General features: G+C 44.4%; 1 protein-coding gene across 1 annotated transcript in view; it reads right to left on the bottom strand.

Annotated features, from left to right (window-relative positions):
* slc27a6 (solute carrier family 27 member 6) overlaps positions 1-13,193 on the bottom strand; it is a 119,437-nt gene extending 106,244 nt beyond the window's left edge. Inside the window, exon 1 of the mRNA XM_085984431.1 lies at positions 12,070-13,193. Within this exon, the coding sequence (XP_085840557.1) occupies positions 12,070-12,550 (481 nt within the window). The 5' untranslated portion in view covers positions 12,551-13,193. The remainder of the gene's footprint in view (positions 1-12,069) is intronic.
* Between the last annotated feature and the right edge of the window lie 7,821 nt (positions 13,194-21,014).

Genomic DNA, 21,014 nt, shown 5'->3' with positions numbered 1-21,014 from the left:
TGTTGGATCCGATCACCCACGAGGGTGGGCTCTGTTATTTAGCCAATAAAAACCTATAGTTACTAACTTAACTCGTCGCTTTTCATGAACTGAATTGATAGGTATATCACCGGGGGACCTTGATGTGTGGATCCCGAGTGGTAATTCCACCCAAGTTAAGGGATAGAGTGCTCAATGAGCTTCATGAGGGTCATCTGAGAGGGGTAAAAATGAAAAGCCTTGCCAGGGCTTATGTGTGATGGCCGGGAATCGATAAACAAATCGAGGACCTGACCAAGAGCTGCTCAGGATGCCAGAAAGTCCAAAATGCACCACCACATGCCCCTCTACACCCATGGGAGTGGCCCTCATCTCCATGGCAATGGGTGCATATTGATTTTGCTGGTCCATTCATGGAGTCAATGTTTTTAATAGCCATGGATGCGCACTCGAAATGGCCTGAGGTCATCAAAATGTCCTCCACCACCACGGAGAAAACTATTGCAGTCCTACGGACCATTTTTGCCAGGAACGGCTTGCCAGAACAGATTTGCTCCGATAATGGACCACAGTTTGTGTCCGAAGAGTTCCGGAGGTTTATGAAAAAGAATGGGGTACGGCATTACACATCCGCCCCGTATCATCCAGCCACAAATGGATTGGCTGAGAGGTTCGTACAAACCTTTAAGAAGGCAATAAAGGCTATGTACAATGACAACATTCCGCTGCAGCATAAGGTGGACAATTTCCTGTTCGCCTACCGGAATGCGACACATGCAGTCACCAACCAGGCCCCGGCCATGATGTTCTTTAACCGAAGGTTAAGATCTCGCCTGGATTTGCTCAGACCAAACGTACGAAGAGATGTTGAGAGTAAGCAATTCCAGCACATCCATGAGAAGCCAACAAGGAGCTTCAATGTAGGGCAACTAGTCTTGGCCCGCGACTACCGAACAGAAAAATGGCAGCCAGGAACGATATGCACACGGCAGGGCCCACTAATGTACACAGTGGACGTTGGGGAGAACATTGTGAGACGCCATGCTGACCAGATCCTAGAGTCACAGGAACAAGTCAACCTCATGCCTCGCCCATACGTACCTGGTGAGGAACCAGACGTGCAGGTCGCATCTACCCCAGAAACAGTAGCATCGGAAGCTGATGACCCAACCGACGACAGGGTGCCAGAATCGCCTCCGCACCAAGAGTGAGACACTCGGGAAAGGCGCTATCCAGAAAGGATCAGGAAGCCTCCCCAAAGACTGAATATATAAATGGACTATTTTCAGCTAATGTTGCATATTAAAAGTGTTAATTGTAATTAGTTTGATATTTAATTGTTAAATGAGTGTTATGGTACTGTTAATCTAAAAGGGGAGGAATTGTAATGTATATACCTTTAAGGGGGGGGACTATGTTTTACAGCTCATGTATACTGTAGTACCGGCAGTGACCACACCTGTATATAGCACTGAGTAGTAATCTGTACAGTTCAGATCCAGAGTGAGCCACGTTGAGTAAACACCTGTTGTACCGTTCTCCTGCAGTCTTGTGTCTTACTACTGATGGACACAACACTTTCCAGTATCACTTATTTTTATGACTGCACTTAGTGAAGTTGCCCTAAACAGATTTTATATTTTGTGATAGTGATGGTGGCTCCTAATGTTGGTCTCGTGCAGTCAGTGGCAACCCCAAAGTAAAGCTGACTGGCTAAAAAAGGCCAACTCCAAGAAGACCTGGTTAAAAAAAAAGTCTTCCCTGGTTAAAAAAGTGTCTTTTTGGTAGCTAACTTTAGTGAATCCAGCAGCTTTATTTTGGAATAAAAACAGAAAATGCTGGAAATACTCAGCAGGTCAGGCAGCATCTGTGGAGAGAGAAACAGAGTACATTTCAGGTCGATGACCTAGTTCTGACGAAGGGTTATTGACCTGAAATGTTAACTCTGTTTCTCTCTCCACAGATGCTGCCTGACCTGCTGAGCATTTCCCGTTTTTATTTCAGATTTCCAGCATCCGCAGTATTTTGTTTTTGTATTAGAGCTTTATTTTGGAGGCTGATACTAGCTTTGCAAGATCCATCCGCCGGGAGTAGGCCACACTAGCATGGCACTTAAAGCAGTTCAATCGGGGTCAGGTTTTTGCTGTTGAAACCCAATGAATTGAATTTAAAAATCTGTATACCCATGGGAAAGGGAAGGTTCATTGCTTCGAACTGTGCTTCATTCAATCCCAGACAGAGATGAAAGAACCATGGCATCAAATCTCATGGCTCAATGAAAAAAGAAACCAACACATGAAACCAAACACTATTCAGGCACCAAATACTTAGAATGATCTGTGATGCTGGGTTGTATTGTATTACATGATAATGCAAATCTCTTTCTTCTGAGATTGAGTAGTTTTATTGTGGTTTTAACTATTCTTAGTTTTAAATAAAAACAAATTGTGCTTTTCCACTGAACTATTCCAATTAGACCAAAAAGGAAGAAAAAATACTCTAGACACTGGTGATTGGAAATTAAACTTGAAAATGATGGAAATACACAACTGGCCCATCAGCATCTGGAAAGAGAAAAAATAAATGAATATTCCAGTTGCAGACCCTTCTTCAGAACTAATGAAGGTTTCATACCTGAAATATTAACTTATCTTTTCTGTTTACCATTGCTGATTGATCCGCAATGTTTTTTGTGGCATTTTCTGGTCTTATTCCACTCGTAGATAAAGCAGTTAGATCACAAATGGTTGATTTATCTGACTATATACTTACACTGTCTTCCTGTACTTACTTTATTTGTATAGCAACTAATTACAACATCAGTGTTACAAAACCCTAACAGGAAGGTGCTTATACGATATCAAGCTGAGATAAGTGACGATCACGTGGGTCATAAATGTTTCCTGAAACCCAAACTAGATTTAGATACAAGATAACTGTGATTTTTTTTTTAATCCACGTAATTTACTTTGGGGAGGGTTTGCCCAATTCCCTCCCCTTGCTTCTCTCCCGAAGGCACTGCTTATTGTTGCTATCCAGTGTCTTGCCCAAGTGGCCATCTTTCACACGCAAGCCTAGCGAGTGTTGGTAGGTAATTTAACTCTGCCAAGCTTGATCCTGCCCTTGGCCAACATCTATATGAACTCACTTTCCAACAGGTATCGTCGTATAGTTATCAGGAGTAAGAAACCCTCGCTGAATTTAGGAACAAAGAGGTCAATTGTAATTCTGCACAGCCAGCTCAGCTGACATCAGCTAACTCAGCACAGACTGAGAACTGAATCCCAGGACCTTCTAGTCTACATAACTTAGCTATACACTGCATTCACCAGCTGACCCATCGGTGGAGCTTCATTTGTGTACTGATTTACTTTTTTGCTTGGTCTACTAATTTTTGCTTTCTGTGCTTAATTTATCTTCTGCTGATGATGGCTGTCATGCAGTGTATGCTTTTGGTGTGCAGAGATTTACATGAGAGCATAAACCACTGCGAAGAGTTAACAAAAAGTTTTATTTCACCTTAGGTTACCAATATTAAATAGGTTATAAAAGTGGTCATTTTGTAAAAAGGATTTGAATGCAGAGAACACTCAGCTGGTGTCACGATGCATAACTCATTACATAAGTTAGGACACAGATTAAATACTTTCCATGTTGAAAGGTTCTATTATATGCCCCATTTACATGAAAGTTTTTATGAAGACCAGGACTTCTTGATCACTTTATCAAAGAAAACAAGTTTGTTAATACAGTCCCCAATTATGTGGACCATTAAAATGATATGGTCAGAAGTAGAGCTGTTGCCATGGAGTACTGTCAGTAACCATGGACCTTGTTATATTCAATACATGTCTCACTTTTGCAAAAGAAAAAAAAACCTTGAATCCAAATTAACCCATTCCCTTAAAACCTCTCTCATGTATAGTATCTGATGATAAAGCAGGAGTCACTTGCTGCTTATAGACTGGTAAGAATATGCAAATTTGTTATAGGCCTGTGTCAGACCCTTCTTTGGCATTTAAGTAAAATTACTGTAGCACTTTGTAGAACAGGGCTTATACAAAAAAAATCAGTAAAGATTGTTAACATATTTGCTAGTTACTGGGGCAATGTTTTGTCCTTTATTTGGCAGCATATCCATGAGGCATTAACTGAAGAACGGATCTGCTGGAAGCACGACAACACTGTGAATTGTTTTTAGTTTACAATCCTAAATGAGTAGAATTGAAGCTGAGCTAAAGCTGCCAATGACTACTGTCACAGTTATTTTATCAGGCTTGTACCAAGTTGGCAAGAGAATTACTGACGTTTGTGAAAAAAGTACCCAACCTGAAAAAGCAATGTTTACTATAATATTTGAATAAAGATCATAGTTGCACATGTACAATTTGGGAATGGGTTGGCGGAAGCATGATAGCAGGATTATATTTTTCTGAAAAATGAAAGTAAAGTGAGGCCACTTTTAAAGAAATATCTGTTCATTAAAAAAAACCTCTGGTTTAGATAACTCATTAAAATTTTAAGTGTTTTTACTTTAAACATGAACATAATACATTTCAGGCAACAAAAACAAAACTGATATTTATGTCAGTGGAATCTTACTCGGAATAAAATAAACAAATTAACTAGTCAGTCATTCATCTTATTGCTCTCTGAGGGACTTTTTCAATCCAAAATGGTTGTCCTGTTTGCCTATGATCACTGCAGTTCAAAGCATTTGATTGTGTGAAGCACTATGGAATACTTTGCTGTATAAATGCAAGTATTTTATATAACTATAAATGTTGTGTAGAGTTTTAGAGCACAGAAAGTTCTGCACAGGCAAGGGCAGCATCTCCGTATACTGGACTTCATTTTCTTTTCAGTGGCCAAAAATCAGATGTGAATTTTAATTAGAAATGTCTAAAGTCTTACGCAATAAAGGTATAAAGTGGGTGAATTGATTAAGCTGAACTTTTAAGAGTTTTTTTTTCAAAATTCAGATTAGCACTCTACCCGTTATAATCTCACAATGAAGATTCCTCCCTCGAATCTCTAGGGCTATTCATTTATTGTGACTGGATAGGTCAAATCTCCTTTTTGTTACACAGGATTCCAGGACTTTTAGCTATGCTTTGGCGATTCCACCCCATCACCAATGTAGAAGATTATTAGAAAGAGAGCCTTTAACAAAACCAATTAGAAATTGTGTGTTCAGGTAGCAGTGAAGGAAAGTGTTCAAAGTTGTTTGAGCTGGTATGTGGCTAAATTAAGTTTACGTACAAATGTTACATACATGTGTAAAATATGTAAAAATAGCATTTGCCAATGTAAAAACTATAAACAAGTCTCAAATATATATAAACATATATAAATGTTACAACAATTATCAGTGGGAAATGTAACATAATTTAAAAAGGAAATGGATAGGTTTTTGAAAAGGGACTTGGGGACCAGGTAAAGAAATGGGATTAGGGTGAATTACTCCATTTGAAGAGCCACCAGCACTGGCACTGAAACAGTGGGCTGAATGGCCTCCTTCTGGGCTGCAATTTCTGTGCTTCACTTGACATTATGATCTGGAATACACTAGCTGAAAGGGTGGTGGAAGCAGATTCAATGGTAACATTCAAAAGGGAATTGGATAAATACTTGAAAAGGCAAGATTTGTAGGGCTATGGGGAAAGAACAAGGGAGTGGGACTAATTGGATAGCTTTTTCAAAAGCCGGCACAGCCATGACGGGCCGAATGGCCTCCATTTTTTTTTGCTACAAGATTCTATGATTTTATAACACTATGTAGAAAGTTATTAGTTACACTACATTCCAGAAATGTATCATGCTCTGGCAACCATTTATAGCTGACCTTCCAAAACTGAAAGCAGCATTGGAACAAATATAAATTTAAATTACTTGGCTTCTGAAGTTTTTCATTATTTACGAACATTTGACAATGACGGACAGGAAAAGACCCACAGGTAATCCAGCCTGCCCCACACAGCTACAACGGCTTGTGTATCACAATATCCGAACAGCACTGTGGGCGGACCTACACCCCACGGACTGCAGCGGCTCACCACCAGCTTCTCAAGGGCAATTTGGGATGGGCACTAAATGCAGGCCTAGCCAACGACGCCCACATCCCATCAAAGAATTAAAAAATATATACACTCTCCACCCCACCGGAAAGCCATGTGATCTCCTGGGAGAGATGAAAAATGTAAAACTCAGGCCAATTAGGTGGAAAAATCTGTAAAATTCCTCTCCAACCCCTTTAGGCGATTTGGGGTACAGATACACAAATCACTAAAAGTAGCGATGCAGGTCAATAAGGCCATAAAACAAGCAATCAGTACACTGAGATTCATTTCTAGAGGGATAGAATTGAAAAGCAGAGAAGTTATGTTGAACTTGTATTGAATCTTGGTTAGACCATGCATGGAGTAATGTGAATAGTTCTGGTCTCCATAAAAATGATATAGAGGCACTGGAGAAAGGTCATCAACCTGAAACATTGGCTGGAATTTTCAGAGGGGGGGAGGGGCAGCAGGCGGGATCGGTGGCGGGTCAGGTGGGAAAGTGTTTTTTTTTTGACAGCAGGTCGGGAACCCGTTGCCACGCGCCTTTCCCAATGTTGGGTCTGTCAGCACTGAGCAGACCCAACAGGCAGCGGCAGGTGATCCAATTAATCTCATTATCATCTAGTTGACAGGTGCTTAACAGGCTTTTTTAACTTACCTTTTCACTTTAACTTCATGGCCACGAGCTGTTCAGGGACCACAGCTGTCAACCTGAGGCGGGAGATCAGTGACCATTGCTCCAGCTGATTACTTGACAGCTTCAAATGTATAGTAAAAGCTCCCACCTGACAGATTTTCAATTTCCTCAGGCAGAAACTGTTTCTCAGTTCAATTTCCAGCACAGATTCTGCAGGCTTTCCACTTTCCACTCTCCATCCAGTATCACCTCATTGGAAGAACTCTCTCACCACTGACAGATCTCTACTTCACCTGCCATCTATTCCATCAACATGGGTGCCCTTTATGCTGTCTCACCTTGGTCCTCAGAATCCGACCACACTCAGCCCCAACACCAGCAGCACCAACAACACCAACCTACATTACAACAGTGACTACACTTCAAAAGTACTTCATTGGCAGTAAAGTGCGTTGAGACGTCTGGTGGTCATGAAAGGCGCCATATAAATGCAAGTCTTTCTTTCTTTTTAATCTTCTTTGCAATCAACTGATGCTACACAGGGCATCTGCACCCGACTACATTGCTGCCTGGGAGGCCAGCGATGGCCTCACCATGGCCAGATTTACTTCATTTGACACTGTACACCCTGGCTGCCACATGATGCACCAGGTTGGCACCATCCCACACCAGCACCATAAAGCATCCCTCCAATGCCCAAGCCATTCCTTTCACACTCACCACCGGTGCGAGGAGTACCGTTATGTTTAACCATCTACTGCAACTCACTAAGCACACAAATCTGTCCAAGAATGCAAAGTGTTGAAAATAAAGGTTTCAATGTTTGACATCACATTAACAGAAACTTTACGTGAACATTGGATAAAACAACCAAGTGCCTACCCTTGTATGTTGTTAGTTGGTATACTTGCACTAGGATGAGGGGTGGCTAGTGAGATAGGGATGTGATAATGTAGAGAGAGAGAGATGGATGGGTGGAGGTGCAAGGTAAAAGGTAAGTTGGTGTGAGTAAGGATGTGCAGCGGTAGGGTAGGGAAGGCAGAGTGATGGGGATGTGATGTGAGGCACAGCAGGATGAAGGCGAGTGTGACTTTGTACTAACATTTCCAGATCTAATGAGATCATTGAAACATTTGAGCCACTGTGCCCAGGTCCTCCTGACAATATCTCTGCTTGTGAACTCCTCTGCAATGTGCAACCAGGCTATGTTGGTGTCCTGGGGAGGTGTCTTCCACCTATCAGAAGGGACGAAAACCTCCTTGTGTGCTCTGACTCCCTCCATAAGCATATGGAGGGAGTCATGGGAGAGCCTGGGTGCAGCCCTACATCTCTGGACAGTAACTGTCAGTGTTTGCAGCACTTGAATGCTGTAGAACACTGACAGCACAAATGTCAAAAGTTGGCCATGGTCCCTTTAAGGGAACCGGCTGATGATGCGTCATGTAATGACATTACCAGATTTGGACCGAGAAATGCGCTGGGCGGGCTTAACAAGCCCTATCAAGGGAAAATCATTTGGACAGCAGGATGGAGCTAGCAGCAGGGTCGGGACCCACCACTGACATCGCCTGCCCTGGACCCGCCGAGGTGACCAAAATCCCGGCCATTAACTCTGTTTCTCTCTCCATAGATGCTGTCTGACCTGCTGAGTATTTCCAGCATTTTCTGTTTTTATTTATGTTAGAATGTGGAACACGTTACCACAAGGAGTAGTTGAGGCAACTAGCATAGATGCATTTAAGGGGAAGCTAGATAAACACATGAGAAAGGAATAGAAGGATAAGTTGATGAGGTTAGATGAAGAAGGGTGGGAGGAGGCTCATGTGGAGCATAAACACTGGCCTGGATCTGTTTGGCCGAATGGCCTGTTTTTGTGCTGTAAATGCTATGTAATACTACTATGTAAAAAGGTATTCAAGATTTTCCTTCTTGCTGCTATAGCTCTCTTTAAGCGATTAAATCTGCAATACTGCAGAAGTCATGTCACTTTATCAGCTTTCCTCATGGGATTCATCAAAATCACTACTGAAATCCAAGTACAACACTAATGACTGTAAAGCACCAATATGAAATTTTCATACTATGTCCATTTGACCTATGAGAAGCACCCATCAATACAAGTACAGATTGGGTTATGACTGGAGATAGTATTTGGAGCTGTGGTGATCACAAGTTCGTCAGCGATACGGGTAGTGTTGGCACCAATTTGAGGTGGGTGATTTAAGGTATGAGTACTTTAAAGCAAATGGACACAAGTTCAATTTTTCCTATAGTATATTGGTACAAATACACTAAAAAAAACCTAGCATAATACGTATTATCATGATGGAAAAACAAGTTGGCGTTAGTTACCAAACACAATCTATCCTACAGATATATGATTTGAATCTGTCCAAGTGGAACGGTTCCCTCGGGGGTGGGGGTGGGAGGAGGTATAGCAGCGAGAAAGAAAATCATGAACAACAAACAAAAAAGGCCAACTAAAAACTTTTGCCTAGACAGTGCCTTTTGAACAGTTAATCCTTTTAATGCATTGACTTTCTGCTGTAAATTCAACTTTGTTCACTTTCTTCAAGTCATTATAAAATTATTTGCTCCATGGGTCTCGTACAGGGCTTTTTTTAGGTCAAATATAATTCAAATTAAAAAGGAATTTTTAACTAATTTCTTTTGACTAAATGAAATTTGAGCTGTTGATCCCACCAACTTCTATAAAGTTATGATTATACGTTTACACAAATTGATGCACTTAGTACTTTATCTTAGATATTAAAGCATATTGTGAGGACTACATTCAAACCTCCTACACATATCTCCTGCCAAAAAAAGGTATATACATTCTCTACCAACATAGTACATACTTAAGGAAGTGGCCCTAGAAATAGTAGATGCATTGCTGATCATCTTCCAACATTCGATGGAACCTGGAACAGTACCCATGGATTGGAGGGTAGCTAATGTTACCCCACTATTCAAAAAAGGTGGTAGAGAGAAAACAGGGAATTATAGACCGGTAAGCCTGACATCGGTAGTGGGGCAAATGCTAGAGTCCATTATAAAAGATGTAGTAGCAGAGCACTTGGAAAACAGCGACAGGATCGGACAAAGTCAACATGGATTTACAAAAGGTAAATAGTGCTTGACTAATCTACTGGAATTTTTTGAGGATGTAACTGGTAAAATAGATAAGGGAGAATACGTGGATGTGGTGTATTTGGACTTTCATAGAAACATAGAGATAGGAACAGGAGTAGGCCATTCGGCCCTTCGAGCCTGCTCCGCCATTCAATGAGATCATGGCTGATCTTCATCTGAGATCTTAGCTGGCTTTTGATAAGGTCCCGCATAAGAGATTAGCGTGTAAAGTTAAGGCACATGGGATTGGGGGCAAGGTATTGACTTGGATAGAGAACTGGTTGGCAGACAGAAAGCAAAGAGTTGGAATAAACGGGTCTTTTTTCCGAGTGGCAGGCAGTGACTAGTGGAGTACCGCAGGGATCGGTCCTTGGACCCCATCTATTCACAATATATATTAATGATCTAGACAAGGGAACTAGATGTAATATCTCCAAATTTGCAGACGAGACAAAGCTGGGTGGGCGTGTGTGCTGTGAGGAGGATGCCGAGAAACTCCAGGATGATTTGGATAGGTTGGGCGATTGGGCAAAAGCATGGCAGATGCAATATAACGTGGATAAATGTGAGGTTATCCACTTTGGTGTCAAAAACAGGAAGGCAATAGATTGGGAGAAGGGGAAGTGCAACAAGTCCTTGTGCACCAGTCGCTGAAGATAAGCATGCAGGTGCAGCAGGTGGTTAAGAAGGCAAATGGTATGTTGGCCTTCGTAGCGAGGGGGTTTGAGTACAGGAACAAGGATGTCTTGCTGCAGTTGTACAGGGCCTTGGTGAGACCGCACCTTGAGTATTGTGTGCAGTTTTGGTCGCCTTATCTGAGAAAGGATGTTCTCGCCATGGAAGGAGTTCAGCGAAGATTCACCAGGCTGATACCTGGGATGGCAGGAATGACGTATGAGGAGAGATTGGGACGATTGGGCTTGTACTCGCTGGAGTTTAGAAGAATGAGAGGGGATCTTATTGAAACTTATAAAATTCTGACAGGACTGGACTGGACAGACTAGATGCAGGATGTTCCCGATGGTCGGGGAGTCCAGAACCAGGGGTCAGTCTAAGGATAAGGGGTAGGCCATTTAGGACAGAAATGAGGAGGAATTTCTTCATCCAGAGAGTGGTGAACCTGTGGAATTCTCTACCACAGAAGGCAGTAGAGGCCAATTCATTAAATATATTCAAGAAGGAGTTGGATATATTTCTTAAGGCTAAAGGGATCAAGGGGTATGGGGAGAAAGCAGGGACCGGGTACTGAAATTGGATGATCAGCCATGATCGCATTGAATGGCGGAGCAGGCTCGAGGGGCCGAATGGCCTACTCCTGCTCCTATCTTCTATGTTTCTATGTAATGAAGTGAGAAGTGTAAGTTTTCCAGTTGTGTTAGGAACATAGGAACATAGGAACAGAAGGTGTGACTATGCTGGTCAGGTCATGTGGTGCAAATCTCTGATGAAGTAATCCGAAAGAAAATCTTTTATGGCACATTAACAACTGATAAGTGATCTTATGGTGGACAACAAAAGAGATATAAAGACTGTTTAAAAGTGACTCTGAAACAGTGCGAATTAGACATCCATAAGTGGGAACAATTTGCTCAAGAAAGCATGACAAAAAAAACATCCAACCTCCTCCTATGGCACCCAACACATTTCTGATGCTGAATATAAACTGCAGCTGATGAAATCGTGCCTGAAAAATCAAGACCCCCAATCCACTGTTCACTCTGTGGACACTCATTTTGAGCAAAAATTGCTCTCATCAGTCATCAAATAACAGACTGCAGGAAATAGAATGATATTTTGGCTGTCTTCTTCAATGTTGAAGGACAAACGAAGGAACGGGTAGCAATCTGAGTCAGAAGGTCATGGGTTCAAGCACTACTGAAGAGACTTGAGCACATAATCTAACCCAACACTTCAGTGCAGTAATGAGATACTGCTACATTGTTGGAGGCTCAATCTTTTGGATGGGATGTTAAACCATGGTCCTGTCTGCCCTCACAGATGGATGTAAAAGGTCCCATGGCACTATTCAAAGAGCAGGGGAAATCACCCAGTGTCCTGGCCAACATTTAGACCTCATTCAACACATCGCCAAAACGTATCTGGTCATTTGCCGGATTGCTGTTTGTGGGCAGATTGGCTGCTGCATTTCCCTCCATTACAACAGTGACTACACTTCAACAAGTACTTCATTGGCTGTCAAGCGCTGTGGGGCATTCTGTGGAGGTGAAAGGCGCGATGTAAATGCAAGTTCTTTCTTACCTGCTCCCACGATCAGGGTCTTGGCCCCCGAGCTGCCGAGGCAGTGCAAGAGGGACCGTGCGCGGAGGTTGGTGTTGAGGAAAGCCACGGCGCAGCCGAGCTTGGACAAGCCGAACCAGACGCACACGAAGTCGGGCTCGTTGGTCATCAGCAGCGCCACCGTGTCTCCCGCTTTCACGCCGGGCTGGTGCTGAAGGAAGACGTGAGCTATTCGGTTGCTTCTGCTGTCCACATCCCGGTAACTGTAAGGCCGGTCCTCGAAAAGGAGGAAGGTTTTGTCCGGGTTTGCCTGCGCCTGCTGCGCGAAGCGGTCCAGGACGGTCAGCACCCTTTTGGTGAGATAAACTTTTAAAAGCCTGAAGCCGAACTTGCTGGCTCTCAACACGAAGCGCGCGTCCTCGCACAGATAAGGAAAGGTGAGATTCAGGAGGAAGAGCAAGGCGAGGGCTCCCGCGACCGCTGCTGCGGCGACAGATAACATTCTTCCAGTCGAGCCTGGCCGAAAGTATTGACACGTCGGAAGGAGAAAGAGTTAAAACAAGACTATTAATCTTCTTCCTCCGCTTCTTGAGCGGCCTGGATTTCTTCGGTGGTCTCCCTACACCAGTCCGTACTCAATTACTCTCTACCATCTTCAATGTGGAATGATTTTTTTCTCTCCTAAAATTTCAATAAATGACAAGGGCAGTGACCATACAGTGAAAGCGAGATGTTTTGGAGCACCAATTAAGGCGGGACATCCTGCGCTGCTGCTGCCTTGCGTAATAAATGTTCAGCTCTTGTTCAACACCGCCAAGCTTTTTGCTACTACGTCTTCAACTATCCTACTGAATTAAAAGCTTTACATTTAACTCAGGTCAAAAGGGTCATGTCGAAAGTGTCACATTTCAGGGTGTTGCAAATTGGCACAGCACTCCTCTTTCTATTTGCGTTCCCTACAACTATAACTCTATGTGTTGATCCCACCTGCCGCTGCTGCTCCTTATCTTGCTAGAACGGAATTGCCAGGATCCCCATGAAGAAAAAAATGCATTGCCAGAAGAACCTTAGAATATTCTATCACTACAAATCTTTTGAAATCCTTTTAAGTAGCAAAAACCATAATGTAATTCAAACAACATGTATCCCAAAACTTTCCATTGTTTTAGCTGAGAGCAGATAAGGATCTCTTTAAAATATCTCCACCTACTGCCCATGGTTTGTGGACAGGAGCAAGAACTGTTGGTAACAACGTGGGCAGAGGCAAAAATGGCATTGTGGGTCCTATGTCATCTGACCCTGATTAGCATATGTTCATTAAAACCCTGCCTGCTTCGAGCGGGAGTTCTAGCCACCTAAATCAAGGTCTTCCCAAAATTCGAAATGGGCAGACACCCAGTGGTAAGTTGGTTCTGTTTTCAATACAATTTTCGTCCCTCTACTGCCCCATTTTTAGGCACAAATGCGTTGGTATTAAGGTGAAAATCACCCCCTTCCTCTCTACCACTTCTCTAAATTGCTTCCATGCGTTCTGAATGCCTATCCAACATCAAGTCTTGGATGAATTACAACATCTCCCAGGTCAGCATCAGAAAGAGCAAAGCTGTTATCTTTGTTTGCCAATGATTCTATCCCCTTTTTTGGCCATTCCCTCAGTCTGAACCTGAGTTGAGCTTTAAACCCCACATCCTAACCATCGCCACAGCCGCTTACATCAACTTCTGCAGCATTGCCTACTTCAGCTTTTACCTCAGCACTTTTTTTCTGAAACTCTTACAGGTGCCTTTATCAGCTCTAGACTGGACTATTCAAACACACCATTTGCTGGTGCCTCACCACCATCCTTCAACTTCTCCCATTGGGTGAAGGTGGACTGGGCTGGGAAGGTTTACTTGCCCAACCCAAATACTCACCAGCTGACCTGCTTATTCACCTACCAAAAGTGCTTCTCAGCTCGCTGACTCACTCGCCAGTCTCACTGCCTCCAGTTCTTCCTGGCAAACCTCTTTCCCTGCCCATCTGCTTCCCCAGTGGTTCCATTGCTATTAATGTGAACACAGGTTCAGAAATAACTTCTCTTCCCATTGAGATACCATCATCTCTTTGAGTTGGTCAAGCATCTATCCTTAAACCCTCTTCTCCATCTAAATCCTGCTCCCTGTAACAACATTTGCATACATGGGCCAGCTTCCATATATACGCTGATGAAATCCAGCTCTACCTCTTCCATTGACCGCACAATCTCTACCATGTTGTCAGACTGCCTGACAAATCTCAAGTCATAGATGATTCAAAAGTTCTTCCAATTGAGCATTGAGAAGGCCACAGCCATTGTCTTAAGTACCCACCATGAATTATTCTCCCTTGCAATTGACTCCATTCTATTTCTCATTCAGTCTGAACCAGATTACATGAAACCTTATCATCCTGCTTGACCCAGTGCTGAGCTTCAAACTCTATTTTCTTTCCACTACTGAGACCGTTTAATTCCATCTCTGCAACATTACCCACCTCTGTCCCTACTGTTGAAACACTCATTCACATTTTTGTTACGTCTAGATTTGTTTTCTCTATTGTCCTCTTTGCGAGCCTCCCATCCTCCACCCTCCATAAACTCCAACTTGTCCAAAACACAGGCACTCATATCCTGTCCCTCAATAAGTCCTACTTGCTCACCGCTCCTGTTCTCACTGATCTACACTGGCTCTCTTCCCAAACGCAATAAATTAAAATCTTGGCCTCATCCTCAAATCCCTCCATGGCCTGACTCCACTGACTGCTGCAACTTCTTCCAGACTTATATCCCCTCCTGAACCTTTTGGTCTTCTAACGTGGGACTTTTATGAAACCTTTTTTCCCTTCTCCAACTTAAGGTGGCAGCAACTTCCTGGTGGCACAGCAGGTAACTTGTATGTTTTCTCCTCCAGCTTTTGTCAGAATGTTCATCTGCAGTGATTTCTTACCTGAAGCATTCTCTTGTGACTTCATTGTGGCTCAGGATTTCATCATGGCTTCAACTTTACATATTGATGGTTTGCAAGGAATAACTCAGTCTAGTGATGCTAGAAGGAAAGGAGTCCAGAATTTTTGGGACGTCGACTTACAGATCCTCCTGGACAAGACCCATCAGAGGGGAGATCGCCTACAGGGTTTGCAGGGAAAGAGGCTATCAAAACAGCACACATTCACCAGAATGATACCAGGGTTTAAAGGTTAAATAATGAGGACAGGTTGCATAAACTTGGTTTGTATTCACTTGAGTTTAGTAGGTTGAGGGGTAAATTAACCAAGGTGTTTCTTAGTAGGTTGAGGGGTAAACTAATCAAGGTGTTTCAAATGACAAAGGGATTCGCCAGGATAGATACAGAGAAACTATGTCCTCTGGTGGGGAATCCAGAAAAAGGAGGCATAATTTAAAAATTAGAACCATTTAGGAGTGAAATTAGGAAGCACCTTTTCGCACAAAATATACTGGAAATCTGGAACTCGCTCCCTCAAAAGGCTGTGGATGCTGGATCCAATGAAGCTTTCAAAACTGAGATTGATAGGTGTTTGTTAGGTAAGGGTATCAAGGGATATGGAGTAAAGATGGGTAAGTGGGATTGAGGTACAGATCAGCCATGATCTAATTGAATGGCGGAACAGAGTCAAGGGGCTGCATGGCCTACTCCTGTTGCTAAGTTTCTAATTCTGTGGAGTTATCTTTCATGTCTTTTAATGCCCTCATTACAATTTTTAACTTGCAGGCCCTCCACTCTCTCAAAAGCTTGATCCTTTTTACAGACCTGTAACTCTGTGACCTGAATTTAGATTGTACAATTTAAGCATGAGCATTTTACCTAATTTTCCAAGATACATCAATAACATTCAGTCAGCTATACTGAAGCAATATTTTTCCTCCGGTCCTAGCATTTTTTGTCTACTAGCTTTTAAAAAAAATAATTTTGAAAAATGAAGACAATTTTGAAAAGCTTTACTGAGGTATAATTTTATATTTAGTGGTTTTTAAAAAAAAGAGAGAGCATGTGTATTTGAGAGAAAGAAAAAGAGAAACTTGATAGCATGTGATTACACATCTGTGGTATGGTTTTTGTGTCTGATGCACGCGTGCACACTTCTACCGTGAATTGTGCCAGACGTCATATTGGTAAAGGCTTTAGCGCACGTACAGAAAACGTCCGCCAGAAGTATGCAGAGTAGACAGATCATGACATCATGCTGATTTGATGCCAACACTGCCATTTTGGGGCTCCCAGCTCTTAAGCTCACACTGCTGAACACGCGCTAAGCAGCGGGAATGAACACCCACCCCCAGCCCCACCCCCCACCAGCGCTATTTAAAGGGATCATCAACTACTTACCAGTTAGTTGCGTGTTGATCTTTCTGGCTGTTGGTACACTTCTACAAGTGTTTGGTGATTTCCATAGTATTAAGATGCAAAAGTCTACAGGGAGTGGTGTGGTAGGTGCTGAAGGACTATTTGCTGATTTCAAGGCTTCTGCACAAACCAGTTGTTCCCAGACATGGGTGCACTAGTAGACCTTCCCCTTGGAATAGAGTATGACTGGGATAATGAGCAGAGGCCACGCAGAGCAGGACAAGCTGCTAGAAGAGGGAGGAGGGGGAGAAGGGTTCTCAGCAGGAAGTCATATCCACCCAATTCTCCTACCTGAGCTTTAGCGAGGAACAATGGCCTAGAAATTGACTGCAGTGGAACTGAATATCAGGCACTAGTATAATGGGTGGCCGATCCAATGCTGCCTGTTTCATGTCTCTGCCCGAGACAAATTTCCAGGCCAATGTGTGAGACGCCTGCACTTCAGTAAGGACATCCTCATTGAAATCTGCCAACAGCTGCAGCCACAACTCCAACCTCAGAGCAGGGCAAGGACCACATTGCCAGTGGCTGTGAAGGTGACTGTGGCGATTAACTTTTATGCGTCTGGCTCCTTCCAGGCTGCATCTGGAGATATTAGCAACATCTCCCAGTTTGCCATCCAAAGTTGGATAAGGGAGGTCACTGAGGCTCTCTGTTCCAAGAGAGCTAACTACATTTCATTCCCTCTTGCCAGAGACAAGCAGGCAGAGTGAGCACGAATGTTTGCTAGGCTTCCCCATGGTATAGGGTACCATTGACTGCATGCACATTGCTTTGTGGGCACCGCATGTCAACTCTGCCATGTACCAGAACCAAAAAGGATTCCACTCCCTCAGCATCCAGCTGGTATGTGACCAGAGGCAGCGCATCATGCAGGTCAATGCCCGGTATCCTGGCAGCAGTCATGATGCATTAATTTTGCAGCAGTCCGCTGTGCCAGCTGCATTTCAGCCACCACAGCAAACCAAAGGGTGGCTACTGGGCAACAAGGGCTATCTGCTGACTCCATTGCTCATCACTCTGGTTTGCAAACCACTCACTTGTGTGCAGCATGCATACAATGAGAGCCATGCTGCCACAAGAAATGTGATAGAGCAGATGATTGGCATGCTGAAACAACAATTCCACTGCCTGAACCAGTCTGGAGGAGCCCTGCAGTACTCGGCTGAGCGGTTCTCAAGATTTGTGGTGGTCTGCTGCATGCTGCACAACATCGCCATCATGAGGGGACAGCCCTTGCTACCAGCTATCAGGCGAGCAGCTGAGGAGCATGAGGAGGAGGAGGAAGAGAGGCGCCAAGCTAGACAGCCCTTTTCTGCCTGGGCTGTCCGTTAACAACTAATTCGACTGTGATACCAGTAACCGCAATCCTAATTCCCCATTCACCAGCAGTCCCCCACTCCTTACCTTCTGTTACTGACCAATACATCAGTCTCTTAGCCACAATGCAAAAATAAAAGCCACCACAAAATAAACATTACAAATAAAACTTATAATTCAAATTGCATTATATTCCTCCATACACAATTAAACTAATCACCCTTGTGCATTCCCTTGGTGCCTGTCTTCCCTGTGCCTTTGCCTGGCCTACTGCTCCTATGCAATGCTACCTCAGTGGCTGCAGCATGACTGGTGGAAGGCTGCTGACGTTGAGTAGAGGAGACTGCAGATATTCTTGGAGAACAACCTCGAGCAGCTCTGGGCCTAGAATGCCAGTTTTCAGACTGCACCATCTCGGCATGGGCGGCAGCAGTCTGGGCTGGCTGGCTGACAGGCAACAGAGTGGCAGGGGGGTGAGCACGAATGCTGTCATCCTGAGAGAGGACAGCAGGTTTGTGCTCCACGGAGCCACTGCCACTCCCCCTGGGCAGCACCTCAGCAATCCTAGTAATCTGTTGGAGGACAGATTGCTGGACTGCTGTGACACCCTGCAAGCCCCTTTGAACACTGGTATCCGCAGCCATGATGACAGCAATCTGAGCTTGCATGACTGCAGCCCGAGCTTTCACTGCAGCACTCAGAAGTTTGGTGGAAGCAGCTTGTGCTGCTCACTGTGAAATTGAGAGATTGGCCATCAGATGTTACATCATTATTGGCTCCACAAGTGTGCTAATAGAGTTGGTCACCACTTCCATGCTGGAAAGGATGGGCTGCAAGCTTTGCGCAAAGCCCTGTGCCAGGTTGATGCTGGACCCCGCCATGCTCCTTGACATTCAACACAGACTTTCTGGCAAGCTTCCCAATGCACCAAGCATTTCATTGTGTATGCCCTTCAGCCTTCTTCTGTAGCCTGCCCCATCGAAGTCCTCATCTCAGACCTCTGCAGCAGAACACATGGTTGACCCTGCTCTTCGCCGAGCTGGTCCCTGCGCTATCCTTGCCCCCTGCCCTGGCTACAGCGAACTTGTGCCCGGTGTCTCACCATGCGCAGATCCCACCTCTAATCTATCCTCTAACGATACATGCAGTGTCAGTATCTGAACTGGTGGCTGTGTGTGTGAAATCACATGATGGTGTGCCTTCATCATCACTCTCTTCTTGGTGTTCCTCCACTGCCTGGACAGGTTGCAGTTCTTGGGTATCTGAAAGGAAAAAGGCTCAAGGATAAGATTGTGGTGAGGGGCGGGGGGAAAGTAAGACATGTGTGCCTACACCATCTGCAGCTTGTAAGTCAGAAGAGATTGTGGGATATGGGGCAAGTGGGATGTGAGACGGAGGATTAGGTATGAGGATACCGTCATCTTCAATGGTTTCAGCCATGTCACTGGCCACAGCCTCAGCAATGTCCATTCCAATAATGGCCAGCACCATCTCCTCCATGGGGGTTAGGACATGCAGGCACACCTATCCCCCTTCGGTTAGTTCCTGCTGCCTCCGGTTGTGCGTCAACAAGAGAGAGGGAAATGTGTCAGTGAGTGTTGTGCAATCTGTTTGGGTGATGTGGCTATCATGATTGAATAGCTGGCAGTGTGTGCAAGCTGTGAGATGTGCATGTGAGGCTTACAACAATGCTAAATGTGTGAAGGTGCAGTGGAGCATAGGAATGTTAGGTATAAGTCTTGATTGATAGGGATTGTTGGTAGGTGAGTGATGGGGGTGTGCTGAATTGAAGAGTTATGAGGCTAGTGGTGCAGTTGATAGGATATGGCATTTGAAGATGCATTCACTGACCTTGACCACTCGTGTGAGGTCATTGAACTTCTTGCGGAACTGCATCCAGGTCCTCGGGGCTAGACTCTTAGCATTGACCTCCATGGCTATCTGCCCCCACTGCCATTTGAACGTGTGTCTGGAGGGCCTCCTTTCCACTTCTTCCACCAAGACATCCAATGCAGCGTCGGAAAACCTTCGAACCCACACTCTCCCATATTGTGCCATTTTTCACTGTTACCCAGGTCAGATTCACTTCGTGCACAACTCCCAGCACCTGTTCCACCCACAATGCACCTTCCCTTTAAGAAGTGCAGGTTAGCTTTAAGAAGTGCTAGGAAGTTACAATTTTGGGCCCCCTGCTGATGTGTGCAGCCAATAAACAGCGGTGGCTGCATGCAGAGATCATGCAGCCTGCATTTCAAACAGTGGGCATGGGTTAATTGTGCATAGCAATCCCCGTGCCAATTTTCGGGGACTATCTAATTTAGCCCCCTTAAAGTTTTAACATCTCATCTGACCCCAACCCATCTGATTTTGGGAATTAAGATTCAGCCCTTTGATTCTGCACCACTTGACTTCCTGTACATTTTGTCAATTTTTTCAAATACAATTTCAGTATTTGTTGATGTGCCTCAATTATTCCGAGACTCGAAGTTAGCAGAACAAAAGTAAGGCTTTTATTAACTCAGAACATAACACGTAAAATAGAGAGATGTCTTCCTTCAGGAGGCTGATGCCCGACTGAACTTAGATTACAAAGGAGCCAGGTATGGGCGGAGCCCTGCACACAACCAGTTCCAGCACATTCCAATACATAATACATGAGGACTGGGGGAAGGGAAAAGACACAGAAAGCAGGCAGTTACAAGACACAGAAAACAGGCAGTGATGAATGGAATATATTTCATCACATTCACCCCTTCTATAGATTTAGTCTGTTCGGGGGTTTGATAGTCCTCTGCGACCGACGTGGCTGTTGTGGTGCCGCGGGTGTCAGATGGGTGCCCCCGGTAGCCTCCTGGGTCTCTGCCGGGGGTGCCGCCGGGGTTGCTGAAGGGGTAGTTGGTGGGGGTGCCGTTGGTCGATGTTCTTCCGGGGGTGATGAAAGAATAGTGGGTGGGTAAGGGTTGCTGTGATCGTCGTCGCTGCTATTGCCGTGGTTGTTGTCGATGCCGGCTGGGGCGACGTCTTTTATGGACACGGTGTCCTCCCTTCCGTCGGCGTGCCGGACATATGCGTATTGGGGGTTGGCGTGGAGTAGGTGTACTGGCTCCATGAGAGGGTCCGTCTTGTGGCCCCTCACATGCCTTCGCACGAGTACCGGACCTGGGGTGGAGAGCCATGACGGCATGGATACGCCTGAGGTGGATTTCCGAGGAAAGACAAACATTCGTTCATGAGGCGTGGCATTAGTGGCCGTACACAATAGCGACC

Source organism: Somniosus microcephalus, chromosome 1, assembly GCF_052327205.1.
Source record: "Somniosus microcephalus isolate GS21.2 chromosome 1, FLI_Smic_1.0, whole genome shotgun sequence".
NCBI lineage: Eukaryota > Metazoa > Chordata > Chondrichthyes > Squaliformes > Somniosidae > Somniosus > Somniosus microcephalus.
This window is presented reverse-complemented; position numbering and strand designations above follow the sequence as displayed.